Source organism: Microtus oregoni, unplaced genomic scaffold, assembly GCF_018167655.1.
Source record: "Microtus oregoni isolate MIOR12 unplaced genomic scaffold, Mior012 000007F_ref0000211, whole genome shotgun sequence".
Classification (NCBI taxonomy): domain Eukaryota; kingdom Metazoa; phylum Chordata; class Mammalia; order Rodentia; family Cricetidae; genus Microtus; species Microtus oregoni.
In genome coordinates this window covers 18,344,815-18,360,977 of record NW_024543066.1, presented here as the reverse complement: position 1 = coordinate 18,360,977, position 16,163 = coordinate 18,344,815, and the positions used below count along the sequence as shown (strand labels likewise).

Below are 16,163 nucleotides of genomic sequence, written 5' to 3'. Positions count from 1 at the left end.
CTTTAAAAACAAATGTCACTGAGGGAGGTTGGATAATGAGCACTTGCTATTCATTATTCTCCACATTTCTCTATATATTTAAACATCTTGATCTTAAAACATCCTGCCCATAGGATTAGAATGTTTTAAGAACTAATATGGCCATTGTCAATTATATCCAAATTTTCTACTTTTGACCTTGAAGAGAAGCTCGGCTGTTCTCGTTGCTGAATCTCTTTCCCCTGTAAAAGGCTGTCACCTTTGCCTCATTATTTTGTGTGAGGGAATCTCAATTTCTGAAACTTTGACTTTAAAAATTGAAGTAAGCTGAGCCTGGTAGTGAAGACCTGTAAATCCAGCAACCCAGAGGCTGAGGCAGGAGGATTGCAAATCCCAGGCTGGCCCATGCCCAAGAGAAAATTCAAAGCTGACCTAAACAACTTATGAGGCTGTCAGTGTGGGAATGACAACGGAAGGGCGTGCTACCTAGGAAGCTCATGGGTGAGACCGCAAAAGCCTGCATTCCATCCCCAGCTACTCCGGCCACATGAAGCCAAAGTATGAAAATATCTGGATCTCTGCGATGTAGGAACCCAAAGACCTCTACATCCTGATTCATAGAACTTGCTAATAATTTACATTGTGTGATAAACAGGAGATTGCAAATGATATTTAAGTAGGTTCTTGAGATGGGGAGATTGCAATAATAACAATCAAAAGGGTGTAGGGGAATCACAGAACCCTTATGAAAGGGAGTTATCATTATCACAGTCAGGAATGTTAGACGCAGAGTGATGTGGCCACTAGCCAAAGATTTTAAGCAGCCTCTAGAAGGTAGAGCAGAAAAAAAAAAAAAAGGGACAGATTCTCCTTGGAAGTTTCCAGAAGGAGCACAGCTCAATCAACATCATGATTTATTTTTTTTTAGCTGAATTCAAATTATTTTTGATTTTGACATATGGAAAGTGAGATGATCAAATGAACTGTGAAGCCCTAATTTCTTACAGTAGACCCAGGAAACCAGTGCACAAATACAGATAGCCTGATTCTGGAGAGGCGAGGAGTCAGTGCTTGACAAGTAGTGGAAGCTTTCTCTCGCACAAGACCACTGGGCTCACTAAGAAACTCTCAGGAGTGCGGGTCAGGTCTAAACATCACTGGCTTGCATCAGCGTCCCTGGTTAAGCACTTGGGCAGCATCGTTTACTGGCTGTGAGATGCTGAGTCCTCCTTTGTTCTCCCATGGATGAACGTGGAGGCGATAATAGAACCTGCCTCATAAACGGGTTATGAGGATTAGCCGACCCAGCCCCTACATAGTGTTTGCTCAGTCCCTGGCTCCTAGGAAAGGCTCTCCAAACACGAGCCCGTATTGTATAAGCTCTCAGCTATGCACAGGCTTTGCCATGTTTCTGGCTGCTCATTTTTATTGGCTCATTTAAAAGGCTTACCCTTTCTTTTGGAAACCGCATGAATTATATGTTCTTCACCCATATAAATCTAAAAGAAACACTTCCTTGTTCTAGCGGTAGTGGTGACATTGTGTCTAAATGCAAACTCCTTGCATAGGTGGAGCGTCTGTTTTGTTTTAATAAAAAAAAACAACATAAAACCGTTTATGTGAGGAATGTATCTCTTTGTTGCAAGGGCACAGGCTTGTGACTACCTGCTAGCTCTGATCTCAGAGCATCTGAGCTTTGCCTTATTCAACTTATTCTTGGGTTAAGGAAGCCCACTGCACAGGGGGTGGATCATGCATGTTGGTGTGGCTCTGGACTCGGATCAGATCCACCATGACTGGAAGTTGCTTTATCCCTTGGCTATCACTCAGTGGGAGCTGAGGTAGCTCACCAGAGTCCCCCCCCCCCCCCCCGTTCTGTTTAAGCCTTCAGCTCATTCTCGCAATGAAGTCCTTTGGCATTGTGTGGGCACCGTAGTCTTCATAGAGGACTTGGTATATGCTTGTCACCTGCACCTCATTATATTTCCTTCTATGGGTGGCATTCGAGTTGATTGGGGGTGATATCCTGGACTGATAGGAACTTGTGTGTCCATGAAGCAGGCAGTAGTCAAGAGCATGAAATGCTTTGCATGTGACAGGCAGTCGGGGACATGAGCTGTGTGCCCAGTGGAGAGAGAGGAGGATGTACGTGGAGGGGGAAAGCAAGTGCCCACCTTGCCAGCATGTGTCTGATCTGACCTTTGCCCGAGGCATGCAAAGATGCCGTGTCAGAATAGCTACCGCAAGAGAGGGAGCAACGAGCACAGTGGCCCCCAAATTGTGAGCGAGATGCTAGAGAAAAGAAATAAAAACTTCCTTTACTTAGGAATTCTTGGAGCCTATTTTGAGTTTCATAGAAATAGACACCACAGACTAGTTGAAATGACATTTATTATATGGAGAAGGGGGTGTGGCAGTGAGGAAGAATAGCAGGGAAGACGCCCAGTGCAGCCTGAGAGAGCGGAGGGGTTTGTGTTGTAGTTCAAGGTTTCTAATGTAATGTAGGAATAGAGTCTATACAAGTGGGAGAGTTGCTTTTATAGGATGAGTGGGTTTCAAATTATTTTGAAATTTTAAAGTTTGGGTCCTCAAAGGAGGGCTGATGGTGATGGTGACCATGGGTTGTTCAGAGAATTTGGATGTCAAGGGATTATTTAGGGCTCTGGGCAAGCAGCCAGCAGAGGGATTGTTTTACGCTTAGGGGCTGACCCTGGTATTCTGACTGTGGTTGAAGCTGTGTTTACATCTAAGCTACATCTCCCTTCTAGAATCACGGCGTGTGCCATGACAATGAATAAGTACGTGGAGGAGAACGTGTCTCAGAAGTCCTACACGACCATCAAGTACTTCATGAAGATGCTGAGCAGCGTGAGCGAGACCTTGATCTTCATCTTCATGGGCGTGTCCACCGTCGGGAAGAACCACGAGTGGAACTGGGCTTTCGTCTGCTTCACGCTGGCCTTCTGTCTGATCTGGCGGGCACTGGGTAAGGAGCAGTCCTTGGCTCAATGAACAGTTGGTGGCAATGACCCAGGAGGACTTCTTTCTGCTCTGGCTGCCTCTTGGTTTTCTTCTTCTTCCTCATCTATTCCCCACTCCTGTTCTTTTCTCACTGACTTCTTCTCCTCGTTCTTTTCCCATCCCCAATTCATTTTCTCTTTCCCCCTTTACCTTGTGCTTATATATTCTCTCAAGGCTCTTACTGTAGATAAAATGAGTCTCTCTTTATGTCTCTAATTCTGATGGGTAGAAGTACGTTATCCTGAAATGATGAGAGTCCAAGAACCCAGGAGTCCCCAGGACTTGCAGGATGGGACACACACTTTGAAGAGTCATAGAGACTCAGAGACTCAGATTCCTTGGTCTGTCCCTGTCTGTCCCTGACCATACTCACACAGTCTGCTTTCTCTGGGTCTCTCTTTGTCCATAGGTGTCTTTGTGCTGACTCAAGTGATTAACTGGTTCCGGACCATTCCTCTGACCTTCAAGGACCAGTTCATCATTGCCTATGGAGGGCTGCGAGGTGCCATCTGCTTCGCGCTGGTGTTCCTCCTCCCTGCTACTGTGTTTCCCCGGAAGAAGCTCTTCATCACGGCCGCCATTGTTGTTATATTCTTCACAGTCTTCATCCTGGTGAGTGTGGCTAGCTATTTCTTCTAGAAGAGTCTCTCCCTCCTTTCTCAGGAGACAAGCACTTTCTGGTCACTCAGCTGTAGTGGTGGAGGCAAAGTGGCATAGGTGTGTTGAAGCTCTGGGAGTCATTCAAACAAGGAACATGATACTTCCTGTCTGCATTCACGTGTTGGATTGCGTTAGACATTACAAGAGTCCAATTTGGTCACTTGGCCCCCAGAGAGGAAACAGTTATTTAAGGAAACTCAGCTCAGGGATTGGTGTTTACTGCTGGAAACTGTCAAGGTGCATGTCCCAGCCCTAATCCTTGTCATTTGCCTTGCTCCTGGACCTGGTAAATGTACTGGCTAAGTGCTGGTTCTGAGCCATGACCTTCCAACAGCTCTTTGACAGGAGTTGGCTTTTGACAGCACTTTGTCTGGAGCAGGGGAATGGTGAGTCCAGCACGCTATGGGGAAGCAGTAAGAAGGGTTGGTCCCACTTTGCCAGTTACTCAATACGCCAGCTCCTGGGAGATTATAGTTTGTGCATAGTCCTTCAACAAATATTTGTTTGTCTTGTGCTCTGTGAACTGCACCGCTGTCCGAATTAAGAATTCTTACCTGAGCAAAATATAAGAATAGATTCCTGCCTCTGCAGTGCTCCCATTTCTGCCAGTGATGAGGGGAGTGTGGTATATGCTAGGAGAGAAACTTGATAGTAAAGTATGGAATATACTTAAAGGGGGAAGATGCTATATATTAAATAAGACAGGGATGAGGAGTGAAGAGGGTGACATAGGCCGTGGGTAGGTGACAACTCTCAATTGATGCTCATAGAAGGGAAAATTGGGGACTATGACATTTGAGCAAAGGCCTGCAGGGGTGGAGGCTTTAACCAAGATGGAGGACATTCCAGCACATGTGCAGAGGGAGATCATTTTTCCTGGATGCAGAATGTTCTTGGCCAGAGTGGAGGGTTGGCTACTTGAATCCCCTCCTTAAACTTGGGGGACACCACACATCCTCTGTGTATTGAGGGGATGAATGTTCCCTTAATTTCATCTTTTCTCTTCAGAATCTATGGAACATTTGCAACAAGCCATTCAAGTTGCTCCTCACACATTTGGGATAAAATGCGACACAAAGCAATTCTATCTTGGATTTTCACCTCCCACCGTGGCCTAGGGCAGAATGCATGTGAATAGAGACCAGGAAGGGGTAGGGATTTTCATCTTCTTCCAAGACCAGCTGATTACCTGGCTGTCCCCTGAGGCCCTCATAGCTGTACAGTGCACAGAACCAAGAGGCCGCTCCTCCCAGAACAGATACTGTCATCTCAGAGTACCAGACACAAAAATAGAATTGTATCATCCTAGTGGGATGAGGAACTAGGTCACTGGGAGAGGACCACAGTCCCCAGTACAAGTTTTCAAGTGCCTATAGTACAAAGTCAGTTCTCTGCCCCAGGCATCATGTGTTTGATGCAATTATTGAATTCAACTGGTGCTATTTCATAGAAAGACATTAATTGAAGATAGGACATGACACTCCATCCAATTTTAATAGTTTTTAGTCGCTAGTCTTATCAAACATAAAAATGCATATCTATAGCTAGAACGCTATATATGAAAAAAGTATTAAAATAAATACCATTAGTCATAGAATGCATATATAGATGATTCATATTAACACATGAATACAGAGTTATGAGTAATAATTTTGACTTATTTTGGGTTCAGACTCAATCAAGAAATAAAAGTAAATTATCAATTACCTACATTACATGCCTTTCCACTCTCTTTGTTTTGTTCTATTTGTCGAGACAAAGTCTCACTGCGTAACACTGGCTGGCTGAGAACTCAGTTTGTACACAAGGCAGACCTCATATTCAAAAGCTCTGTCTGCCTCTGCCTTCTGAGTGATAGGATTAAGGACACATACAATGTGTATGAATATTTGATATTTAATATCACAGACAAACTTGCTCTTTTGGCTTGCAACAGTTTGGAAGTGGGAATCTAAATTTATCTCTTTGCTGACTCGCAGCTGATCATCTATAAGTCATCATAAGCCTTGGGCAACATGCTGTGGGCTTTCATATTCTATGCCTTAGGCTATTATCAATGACGCTACAGTAAACAAGCATAACTTAAGCATAAGTTAAGGCACCTTGGATAGATAATTTTGGCCACAGAAATGTAAGATTGGCGAAGTCCTTTGTGGAACTAACGGTGAATCTAAGGTATGAAGGATGTGAAACCAGCTGGCATCTGGTCAAATAACATTCAAGGTAGAAGGGAGAGCTGACACTCAATCCTAAAACAGAAAATATTCAGAACAGGAGTGATGTTCAGATGACCACCCTGGAGCAGGGAGATGAAGGCACACACTGCTGAGTTCAGAAAGCTCAGGTAGATTCTGCTTTTAACTGAAAGGGATTGAGAAACTCTGGAGCAGGAGAATGGCTTTGAACCGACATCACTGGATCTTTGGTGAGAGTGAAATGTGGGGAACAAAAGTAGAAGCAAGGAGAGTGATGTGGGTGCTTGTGTGTGAGGGGAAAGGTGTGTGTTCAGGTCCTAATGGTGAAGAAGGGACTCAGGCAACAGACAGACAGTAGGAGCCTTGCATTGGCTGCTTTGAGTATGGTGAACACATTGAGTTAACTAACCCTCTATTGAAGATGCATTTTAGGGCTCAGTATTTAGGCCATGCTAGCGCACCAAGGCTAGGCTTTCCCATTATAAACTAAAGGATCACTTGGTCAAGTTCATTCTGATGGCCATAGGAAAGGAGTGACCATAGTTCTCCACTTTCTATTCGTGTTCCCTTTCTGTTCCAGTGTGTGCACGCCACTTGACTATGACCCACTTCTGATGGAGGAAGGTCATTGGCTAATAAAGGAACTGCCTTGGCCCATTTTATTGGTTAGGACATAGGTAGGTGGAGTAAACACAACAGAATGCCGGGAGGAAGAGGAAGTGAGGTCAGACTCGAAAGCTCTGCTTTCTGGAGCAGACGCCTGAGAGAGACGCCATGCTCCTGGCTCCTGGGCAGCCGCACGCTATGAAGCTCTGACCCAGGATGGACATAGGCTAGATTCTTCCCGGTAAGTGCACCTAGGGGCGCAACACAGATGATTAGAAATGGGCTAAATTAATATGTGAGAATTAGCTTAGAAGAGGCTAGATAGAAATGGGCCAAGCAGTAATTAAATGAATATAGTTTGTATGTTGTTATTTCGGGCATAAGCTAGCCGTGCAGGCGGCCGGGGTGCTGGGAACACAGCCCCGCCGCCCCTATTACTACACACTTCTCTTCTTCCCATACAGCTCTCATCACTGTTTCTCCAGACACTATAAACACACACATGCCCATGCATGTGCATGCAAGTTTACACCCACATTCTTCAAAAAGAAAGATTGGTTTTAATCAGAATAGATCAGTGAAATAAACCTAGAGAGAAATCTTTTGTTTGTTGTTTTTTTTTTTGAGAAATGTAACAGCTCTGGCTGTCCTAGAACTCACTTTGTAGACCAAATTGGCCTCAAACTCACAGAGATCTGCCTGCCTCTGTTTCCTGAGTGCTGGAACGAAAGACACGTGCCACCATAGAGTACCTAGTTACAAGTCCATGCATGGAATTGTACCTTTCAAATAAGGCACCTATTCTCCAAATGACAGCTTTGCTGTTGCTGGAACTGTTACTCAATCTTAAAAATAATTTAGTTGTGTATAAGCATGTGTGTGTGTGTGTGTGTGTGTGTGTGTGTGTACCACACATATGCATTCATGGTACTCTCACAGGCCAGAAGAGGGCAGCAAATCCCCTGGAACTTGAGTTACATGCAGTGATGAGGTGCCATGTGAATGCTGGGAATGAAACCTGGGTCTTCTGTAAGAGCTGCCCGTGCCCTTACCCATTGAGCCATCTCACCAGGAACCCCTGTTATTGAATTTAAAGATTGAATTCCCTCTCCTTACTACATAATTTCTTGAAGGATAAATTCTTCAGTCCGATCTATCAAGTTATGACTGCCTTCAAAAACAGGTTACATGTGACATGATTTGTTATTTATCATAAAGTTGTCACGATAATTTAAACATTGCCTAAATCATGTTGCTAATTTGAGCAGCACATTATCATGCCACTGGGTGCAGCATTACTTATGGAAGAGCAAATGAATGAACAATCTTGATTTCTAGACATCTGAGTTCATTTCCTTTCAATAAAACTAGTAATGTTACTTATGCACAACATGACCTGTTGCTCATGGTTTAAAATTATATTACAAATTAACAACTGTGGGGTATAGAACGAAAAACCCAGGCTTGAATAGAGTCAATCTTGACCTTGTTTCATGTAAGTGACTTCTCTCTCAAGTGTTGTAGGGATGTATATATATATATATATATATATATATATATATATATATACACACACACACACACACACACACACACACACATACATATAGTAGGGCCTGCACTACTGCACTATGGGATGGTACATGAGCTGGAAACTAGGCTGGAGATTTGAAATCATACACACACAGACAGAGACACAGGGGCACAGGTCACCCTTGATACAAGAATGACAACTTTATTATGCTCAGGGGCAGCTTATATAGGGCTCTAGCCATGCCCCAGCTCTCAGGAGCTTTCAATCACAGGTTCACCAGAAACTACTCTCCTGCCATCAAGGTCTCGTGCTCAGAGCAGCTGCAGGCACAGGTAAACAAGTTGTTTTGCTCAGTTCACTCCAGCAGGCAAAGGTCTGAGGCAGGCAAAGAAAGTCAAGGGGCCAGGGGTCTGCAGCCCCCAACATACATACACACACACACACACACACACACACACACGTACACACACAGTACAATATCTGGCATTGAGTTTTGACCTCATGATTTCATATAAAATATTAGGCTAAACAATAATAGAAGTGAAAAGTTGGTGTCCTTCAGTATACTTCCATTTGAACAAAAAGATAGGGTACTGTAATCATTATTTAGTTATTCCTACCATCATGCAGAAGATCCCAAGAATTTCTATAAATCTGCTCAACAGCTGGAAGAGAAGGAAGTAAATGTAAAAACAGCAGCCCATCAGCTCTCTGCCGCTATTGCAGGTTGATGATGTAATTTATATCCTTCTGCTGACTGTGAAGCAAGCAGGTGGGTAGAGAGACACCAGACTGCCAGCACGGAGGCAGGAGACTTTATTATTCATGGTAGAAGCAATAATTAGAACATTGTGTGGCTGTGTGTCATTTTTCCTTAGCCCTTGGATCCATGGACGTGACACAAAGGGCCCATGAAGGACATATGTATGTGTAATGGCCTGCTTTACAGGAGGACAGCAGAGATTAGGAATTTATCACTGTCTCTGGAGGGTGTTGTTATTCTGTTTTTCAAGATTTCTCACTGCTGGCACCCTCAGGAATGTCCCCGGTAAAAGACTCTTTATACAAGCAAGAACATGGGGATGCTCAGGGACCCATGGTGCCCTGAGTAATAAATATTTGCTCATGTTGCCTGCCAAACTGAATTGATGATGCTCCCTATTGCATAAGCATTGTGGCGACCCTAGAATGTGCTTTCTTTTGTTAAATAAATCCCTATGTTTAATTGCTGTAACAGGAATATTTAATCTAGTCCTAAATAAAATGAGTAAAATAATCCATTTTTTTTAAAACAGTGAAAATTACACGGTGAACTGTTTAGGATGTGTGTTACCCAGTGTTTTTGCCTGAGCAATCAGGGTTAATTTAGTGGTGAGCAACTAGGGGATTATTAAGTCTATAGGGTGGAAAATAATTTCTCTATAGCTATCCAGAAGTTGATGAAGGCCAGATGGATGGGAGAGTCCCAACTGTGGAGTAAACCTAGATAGATAACTTTTAAAGAATGAGATGGGAAGGGTTATTCATACATGAGGAAAGAAATGTAAAAATAGGCAGAATGCCGAGCCTAGAAACCCAGGCTTATTGGAGAACTGATAAATTGTTGAGGAAACAGGGTACACCTGGGAGAGTGAATGGGATGGTTGGTGATGGTGACGCAAAGAGGTGAGAGGCAGCAGCCATGTGATGAGGGTGTGCAAGGAGAGGATTCCTTAACCTCAGGAAAAAGCAACAGCATCATGAGTGAGGAGTGGCCATCCTCACAGGGGCTCTCTGATGAGGTGAGGGTGACCCTTTGACTAACTGACCCAAAAGAGAGCACTGGAGATAGGAGATCTTCTCGAGAAGGCGTAATACGCCAAGGCCACTTGACATGGGTGATTTATATTTCAGGTTTTCTAAGATGAGAGCTTCAGCCACACTTTTGCTTGTAGATAGTATAATATGGACGGGTTTTTGTGGCCCACAACGGAGAAAGCTATTGTTTATTAGAAGACAGAGCTCTAACAGAGTCATGTGACCACTGTGTAGGTGGTGAGTGCTGGAAACCAGGGGCAGCCAAGGGCCAAGAACACTGTAGAACTTCCATTCTGTTTATGTCCATCTCAAGTGATTTTTTTCCACAACCTGGTTTTATGATCTTGGCAATCTATGTATTAACGTGAGAATGGCCAAACATGCCCAAACATAAGATAACATGGCCATGACGGTGATAGGCTTGAGTGTATGTGTGTATTTTAGGAGTGTCATGTGTGGTGTATGTTTGTGTGTATTTGTCCATACATGGGAGTGAAGTATGTGTGTGAAATATTGTGTATCGTGTGCGCATGTATGTATATCTTTAGGTAAGCTTACAGAGGCCAGAGGAGGACTTCTGGTACCACCCTCTATCATCCCACACCTTCTTATTCCCTTGACTTTGTGACAGGGTCCCTTACTGAACCAAAACTTTTTCTTGTTTTTGCATAAGCTGGTGGCCAGCAAGCCCAGCAATCCTCCTGTCTCAGCTCCCCACTGAGCACTGTGCTTATGGACATACGTGGTCACGCCTGACAGTTTCTACGGTATCTGAATTCTGGTCTTTATGTTGGTGTAGCTAGAACACTCCTACCCACTGAGCCGTCTCCTCAGTCAGGCAATGATAGCTTTTAATAAATGGAAACTTTCTTCCGAGTGTTCTAGGGAAATCCTTGCCAAATCAGCAAGGAAATATAAGGCACCCACCTCCCCATTATGTCAGTATTAATCCAACTTGGAAGAATGTATTCATTATTCCCTGTGAATGGATGTTTATTTTAACCAATCAACAGATTAGCCTTTTCTCTTTCTTCTCTCATTGGCAGAAGCAGAGGTGGAGCGGTGGAGGGAGGCAGAGATAAAATAAAATGGGAATCTCACTGCCCAGTGACTCTCCATGTCCTTGCTCTTAGATGAATCTGAGTCAGGACATCACTGTGCCTGTTTGTTGCGTCAAACTTGAATGGCAGGCGAGCATTTGCTTGCCCTTTGCAGCTATTTATTTTGGCATGCTGTTGGTAAACTCGGGATTTTTATTTTTAATTCCTCCCCTCCCCCTCTGCATAGTAACAAGTTTCTTGGAAGTTCTATCAGTTTGCTTCCTAGGTAACCCAAATTAGAATGTTTCCAAAGGGATAAAGTTGATGTCCCATCAGAGGTATCCTTCCTCTGTCCTTGCAAACCAAGGGCTTTGGATGGGTAATAAATTATCCTGATGGTATGTACACGTTACATGCTCTACCTCAGAATATATGATTGAGGGAGGAGGGAGAGAGGGACAGAAACCAAGCAGTGCCTAACAAATGACTCCCACTTAGTGTGCTAAGACAACCAAACAGTTCCAGGGATGAGGATGTACTAAAGGGAATGGGATTTAAATTAGATGCATCATTTTTTTTATTAATTATGAACTTAGATATGTTATACATTCATAAACTAGAGTTATTCTAGGTATATCCACACTTGCTTCTTAGAGCTGGTCAGTGCAGTTTAGTCAATTCGTTCATTGACTTCCAGTCTGTCAGTCTGGTAGGAACCAATGTCAGGACTGGGCAGGCCCACGTCCATGTTTGCTTTCATACATTGTGGTTTCAAATTCTGAATACTCCCTTTTATTTACTGATGAAATGAAAGGCGAAGAGACACATGTAATAGCAATTATTGTCTCCAGAATATGTTAATGTTTTGATGTTAAGAATTACTCTGATTTTCTTGTTTTTATTTTGAGCTGCAGTTCTATGGGGCAGGGAACTCAGTGGAGTGATCGTCTCTGAACATCACAACTGCACTCATTTTTGTTTGCATACATTAAAAATTCCAGAACGTGTTGACTGGGAAACTGTTATTAGCGCCTGTGTTATTTCCAAGTGGCAGACAGAAATACAAATAGAACACAAGGAGATGGTTCATATCAGATTTGGTTAAAATCAAGTTTCACTTAAGAAAGCAAAAAAAAAAAAGAGAGAGAGAGAGAGAGAGAGAGAGAGAGAAAGAAGGAAAGAAAGTGGTGCTAGAGAAATGTTTGTGCTGGATTGATGGAACAAAACCAATGGCTTCCTTGAAGAGGGTGTGTGTGTGTTTGTGTGTGTGTGTGCATGTGTGTGCACATATGTATGGATGTGGGTGTTAAGGTATTATGCTATCTAAACCATCCTTAAAGACTAAAGGACAAGCCAAAAGTGATGACTCACAAGTGTAATTTCAGCAATTAAGAGGCTGAGGCAGAAGGACTGATACAATTTCAAGGCCAGCCTGGGCTACACAGTGAGTTCTGAGCTAGCCTGAGCTTGTATCAACTCATCCCTATGAACTTGTGTTAACATCTAAATAGAGATGGAAAGATGAAACGGAAATCAAATGGCAGACAATACACCTCAACACGACCCCTCCTCTTGTTGAGAAAACAACAAGCTTTCCCATGTGTGCTATAGACCCCAAGTCAAAGCCCCGGCACTCCTCCTGCACACATCTTTCCTGCCTCTTTGGGGCCAATATCATAATTAATGTGACCAGAGCTGGTAGATTGTGTTGTGTCTGCAAATTCCCTTTTATTTTCCTTTTTGAAAAAAATCTGGGTGCTTTTGCTGTTATAGGTTAATTAAAGATTGCTCAAGTTCTGTTTCACATCCTAAGCAATATATTAAAATATTGTGTATAGACATTAGTTAAGAAAACGTCATTGTAATCTATGTATCTTATTTAAATTTTAAATGCACTTTTAAATTTATTTTATTTTTTTTAAAAAGAAACTTTTTTTTGTATATTCCAATCCCAGTTTCCATTCCTTCCCCTCCTCCCATTCCCTCCACCTACCCCCACACCCACTCTCCAGAGAGGGTAAGGCACATTGCTTTCAGGAAGGTTTGAGGCCCTCCCTACTATATCTAGACTGAGCAGGGTATCATCCAAAGAGAATAGGTTCCCCAAAGCCAGTACAAGCAGTAGGGATAAATCCTGGTGCCACTGCCAGTGGCCCCAAAGTCTGCCCCAGCCATTCACCAAGCCCACATCAGACAGAGGACTGACCTTTTTAATATATAAAGACTCAAGTAGTTAGACATCAGAATTCCAAATAATCCAATTAAAAAATGGGGTACAGAATTAGACAGAGAATTCTCAACAGAAGAATCTCAAATGGCCAAAAGACACTTATGGAAATGTTCAACATCCTTAGCCATCAGGGAAATGCAAATCAAAACAACTCTGAGATCCCATCTTACACCTGTAAGAATGGCCAAGATCAAAATCACTGACAACAACTTATGCTGGAGAGGATATGGAGTAAGCGGAACCCTTCTCCATTGCTGGTGGGAATACAAGCTTGTACAACCACTCTGGAAATCAGTATGGCATTTTAAAATTTCTAATCTTTCTGATATACTTCAGTTAAGTTTTACAATTCTCTACATATGGGTTTTATGCAAGTATCATAAGGCTTTATATATACATGAATATATACACATGGAATACATCTAATATATGAATTTATATGTACATAGTTTCCCCTAGTATATATGTCATATTATATAGTAGTGTATACTAGTTACTCAAACACATCATGTAGTCATAATATGAGGTATTACATAATTTAATAAGTATTTTTATTATGTGATTATTGTTTATGCTCTTTAAAATACTATATGATTTTAATATGGATTATTAAAATGGATTGTGTGTCTTAATTTTATACTAGTCCCTTTCTTGCTCTTTTATATGGAAGAGATTGTCTCAGGGTTTAGAACAAAAATACAAACTATCCATTAACAACAAATTCTTGCTACTTTGTTGTCAGCACGTCTTGCCTTTTGTCTGTTAACTCTGGTTGGAGAACAATAAGCAAAGCTTTGCCCAACAGCAGAACCTAGTGCCTTCTGCCCTCTGTGCCTCTAAGGAGGATGCTCTTAATGTTTCATTATTGACTGAGAGATATTGACTATGAAAATTTGCAGAGATCCATGTTCAGAATATGGGGTTTCCTTTATCCCCCACCCCCAGTTTAATTAACAGCTTGTGATTTCCTCCATTTTCGAAATTAACTCCTAGGTATGCCTAGATTGCCCTTGCACTATTTCTGGCTGCTGCTCCTTGACTGTTCTGAAGTCTCTGCCAGATGATGCCCACACCTTTCCAGATCCCTGCTGGGTGCTTCCTAGGCCTTCTCCCTGCCCTCTCTCCCTGTGTCTGTCTGTCACTCCTCTTCCGCCTACTATGTAACTGTGTTGTGATAGAGATGACCTTCTTTTAGACCCAAAGTCCTAGAGCCAAGGTCCTTTGGCATCTCTGTGTTCTGATGTTCAAGTTCCCTGACAGGCATGCAAAAACAGTTCAGTGAGAACCGTCTCAGTAGAAAGAGCAAATGAAGGACTCACTGGAGAGCTTTTCTCTGGGTAATACAGTAAGTATTCCCACTGACTCCACGGAACTTCACTGTTTTTTACTTTTCAGTTTATTCTATTTATTTTCCAAATCTGTTTTATGTTGAAAATGATCTTCCTAAAGTAAGACATCTGGGAAAAGGAAAAGGAATAACCAAGTTTTGTGTTTACTGTCTAACTTTTGACAATGAGCTAGCTTTTGTTGGTGGTTGGCGATTCTTAGAAGACGATCAACTGCAGTTGAACTTTTTTTTCTTACAAGAAGACTTATGTATTGGGGTCCATCTTTTTGTGCAGGGGATAACTATCAGACCCCTGGTGGAGTTTCTTGATGTTAAGAGAGCCAATAAGAAGCAGCAAGCTGTCAGCGAAGAGATCCATTGCCGGGTAGGTGCTGAGTGATGAAGAAGTTAACAATGAATGTGTGTAGTGATCACAGAAACAGTACTGCCCTGCTGTGCATTTCTGGTAGGGGACAGGGGAGGCATCTGGATGGTCTGTGATGGGAGGTGCACTTGTCATAACCCCACGATATCCAGTCCAAGTCTGCTAAAGACCTGAACCAGCTAAGGGAAAATAAAACCTTCAACCTAAAGATGTTTCTGCTACCTATTTCTTATAATTTTGAAAGTTGTGATCATACTTAGGATGATCAAAGTAATGAAAACATTGCCTAACACACAAACAATTGAAGATAAATCATTTGTTTATAGCTGGGTAATGGTGGTGCATGCCTTTAATCCCAGCATTCCAGAGGCAGAGGGAGGCGGATCTCTGTGAGTTCAGGGCCAGCCTAGTCTACAGAGTGAGTTCTAGGACAGCCAGGGCTACACGGAGAAACCCTGTCTCAAACTACAAAACCCAAACCAAAAAAAGTCAGCTTATGGCTTTCAACAAAACAGAGTGTCATTGGAGTTAGGTATGATGGCAGAAGGGTGAAAATGACCAACTTTCCAGAAAAGGAGAGTGAATTAACCTGTCTTTTCTTCTGTTGCAGTTTTTTGATCATGTGAAGACTGGAATTGAAGATGTTTGTGGACACTGGGGTCACAACTTCTGGAGAGACAAGTAAGAGGCCTTGGGACTCCCCATCAGAGCAGTTCTGGGTCACTCTTAGAAACAAAGTATCCCAGATCTTCCAGACTGTGAATCCTATGCTGTGCTACTGTGTGTCCTTTAAGGCAACACTTAGCTATAGAGAGGTGTAGTGATTCAGTCTTATGATCTCAGAACAATGGAGGCTACATGAGTTTCAGGGCAACAACCTAAGCTACTTAGAGACTGTGTCAACTACAACAACAATGTCTCAGCCATGGCAGAGATATAAAGTTGTTATAAATGAGGCAAAAGTTTATCTCCCTATATGAATAGCCAGAAGTAGGAGACTCAGGCTAAGCCGACGAGAGCTCAACTCCACGTTTCCAAGGGTAAAGTAACTCACCAAGAGTCGCCTCCATGTTGGCCCTTGGGGCAAAATTGCCCCTTCAGCGTCACCCGTTTTAGGCTGCAAGATGGAAGAAAGTCCACTAAAGGACAAGACATCTTCTGTCACCTCTAACCAGGGTACTTAAATGCAGTCAAACAGCTCTTCCATGCAGATCCCCAGGCTGCAGCCAACCTTTGTGGTTGTTCCTCACTGCAAAAGAACCAAGAATCCCATTCAATGAGTTAAAAGTTAAGGATTCCATTACTGTCTATTCTGCCATATAAGGGTAAGGGGCATAAGAGAGGTAGAGATTCACAGCTCCAGGGAATAACAGTAAACCTGCAGAAAAC

At 42.7% G+C, this 16,163-nt stretch overlaps 1 protein-coding gene across 1 annotated transcript in view; it reads left to right on the top strand.

Annotated features, from left to right (window-relative positions):
• Window positions 1–16,163, top strand: part of Slc9a2 (solute carrier family 9 member A2) — an 82,837-nt gene that overhangs the window by 54,046 nt on the left and 12,628 nt on the right. Inside the window, exons 4-7 of the mRNA XM_041655815.1 lie at window positions 2,748–2,965; window positions 3,410–3,612; window positions 14,685–14,774; window positions 15,385–15,455. Of these exons, the coding sequence (XP_041511749.1) occupies window positions 2,748–2,965; window positions 3,410–3,612; window positions 14,685–14,774; window positions 15,385–15,455 (582 nt within the window). The remainder of the gene's footprint in view (window positions 1–2,747; window positions 2,966–3,409; window positions 3,613–14,684; window positions 14,775–15,384; window positions 15,456–16,163) is intronic.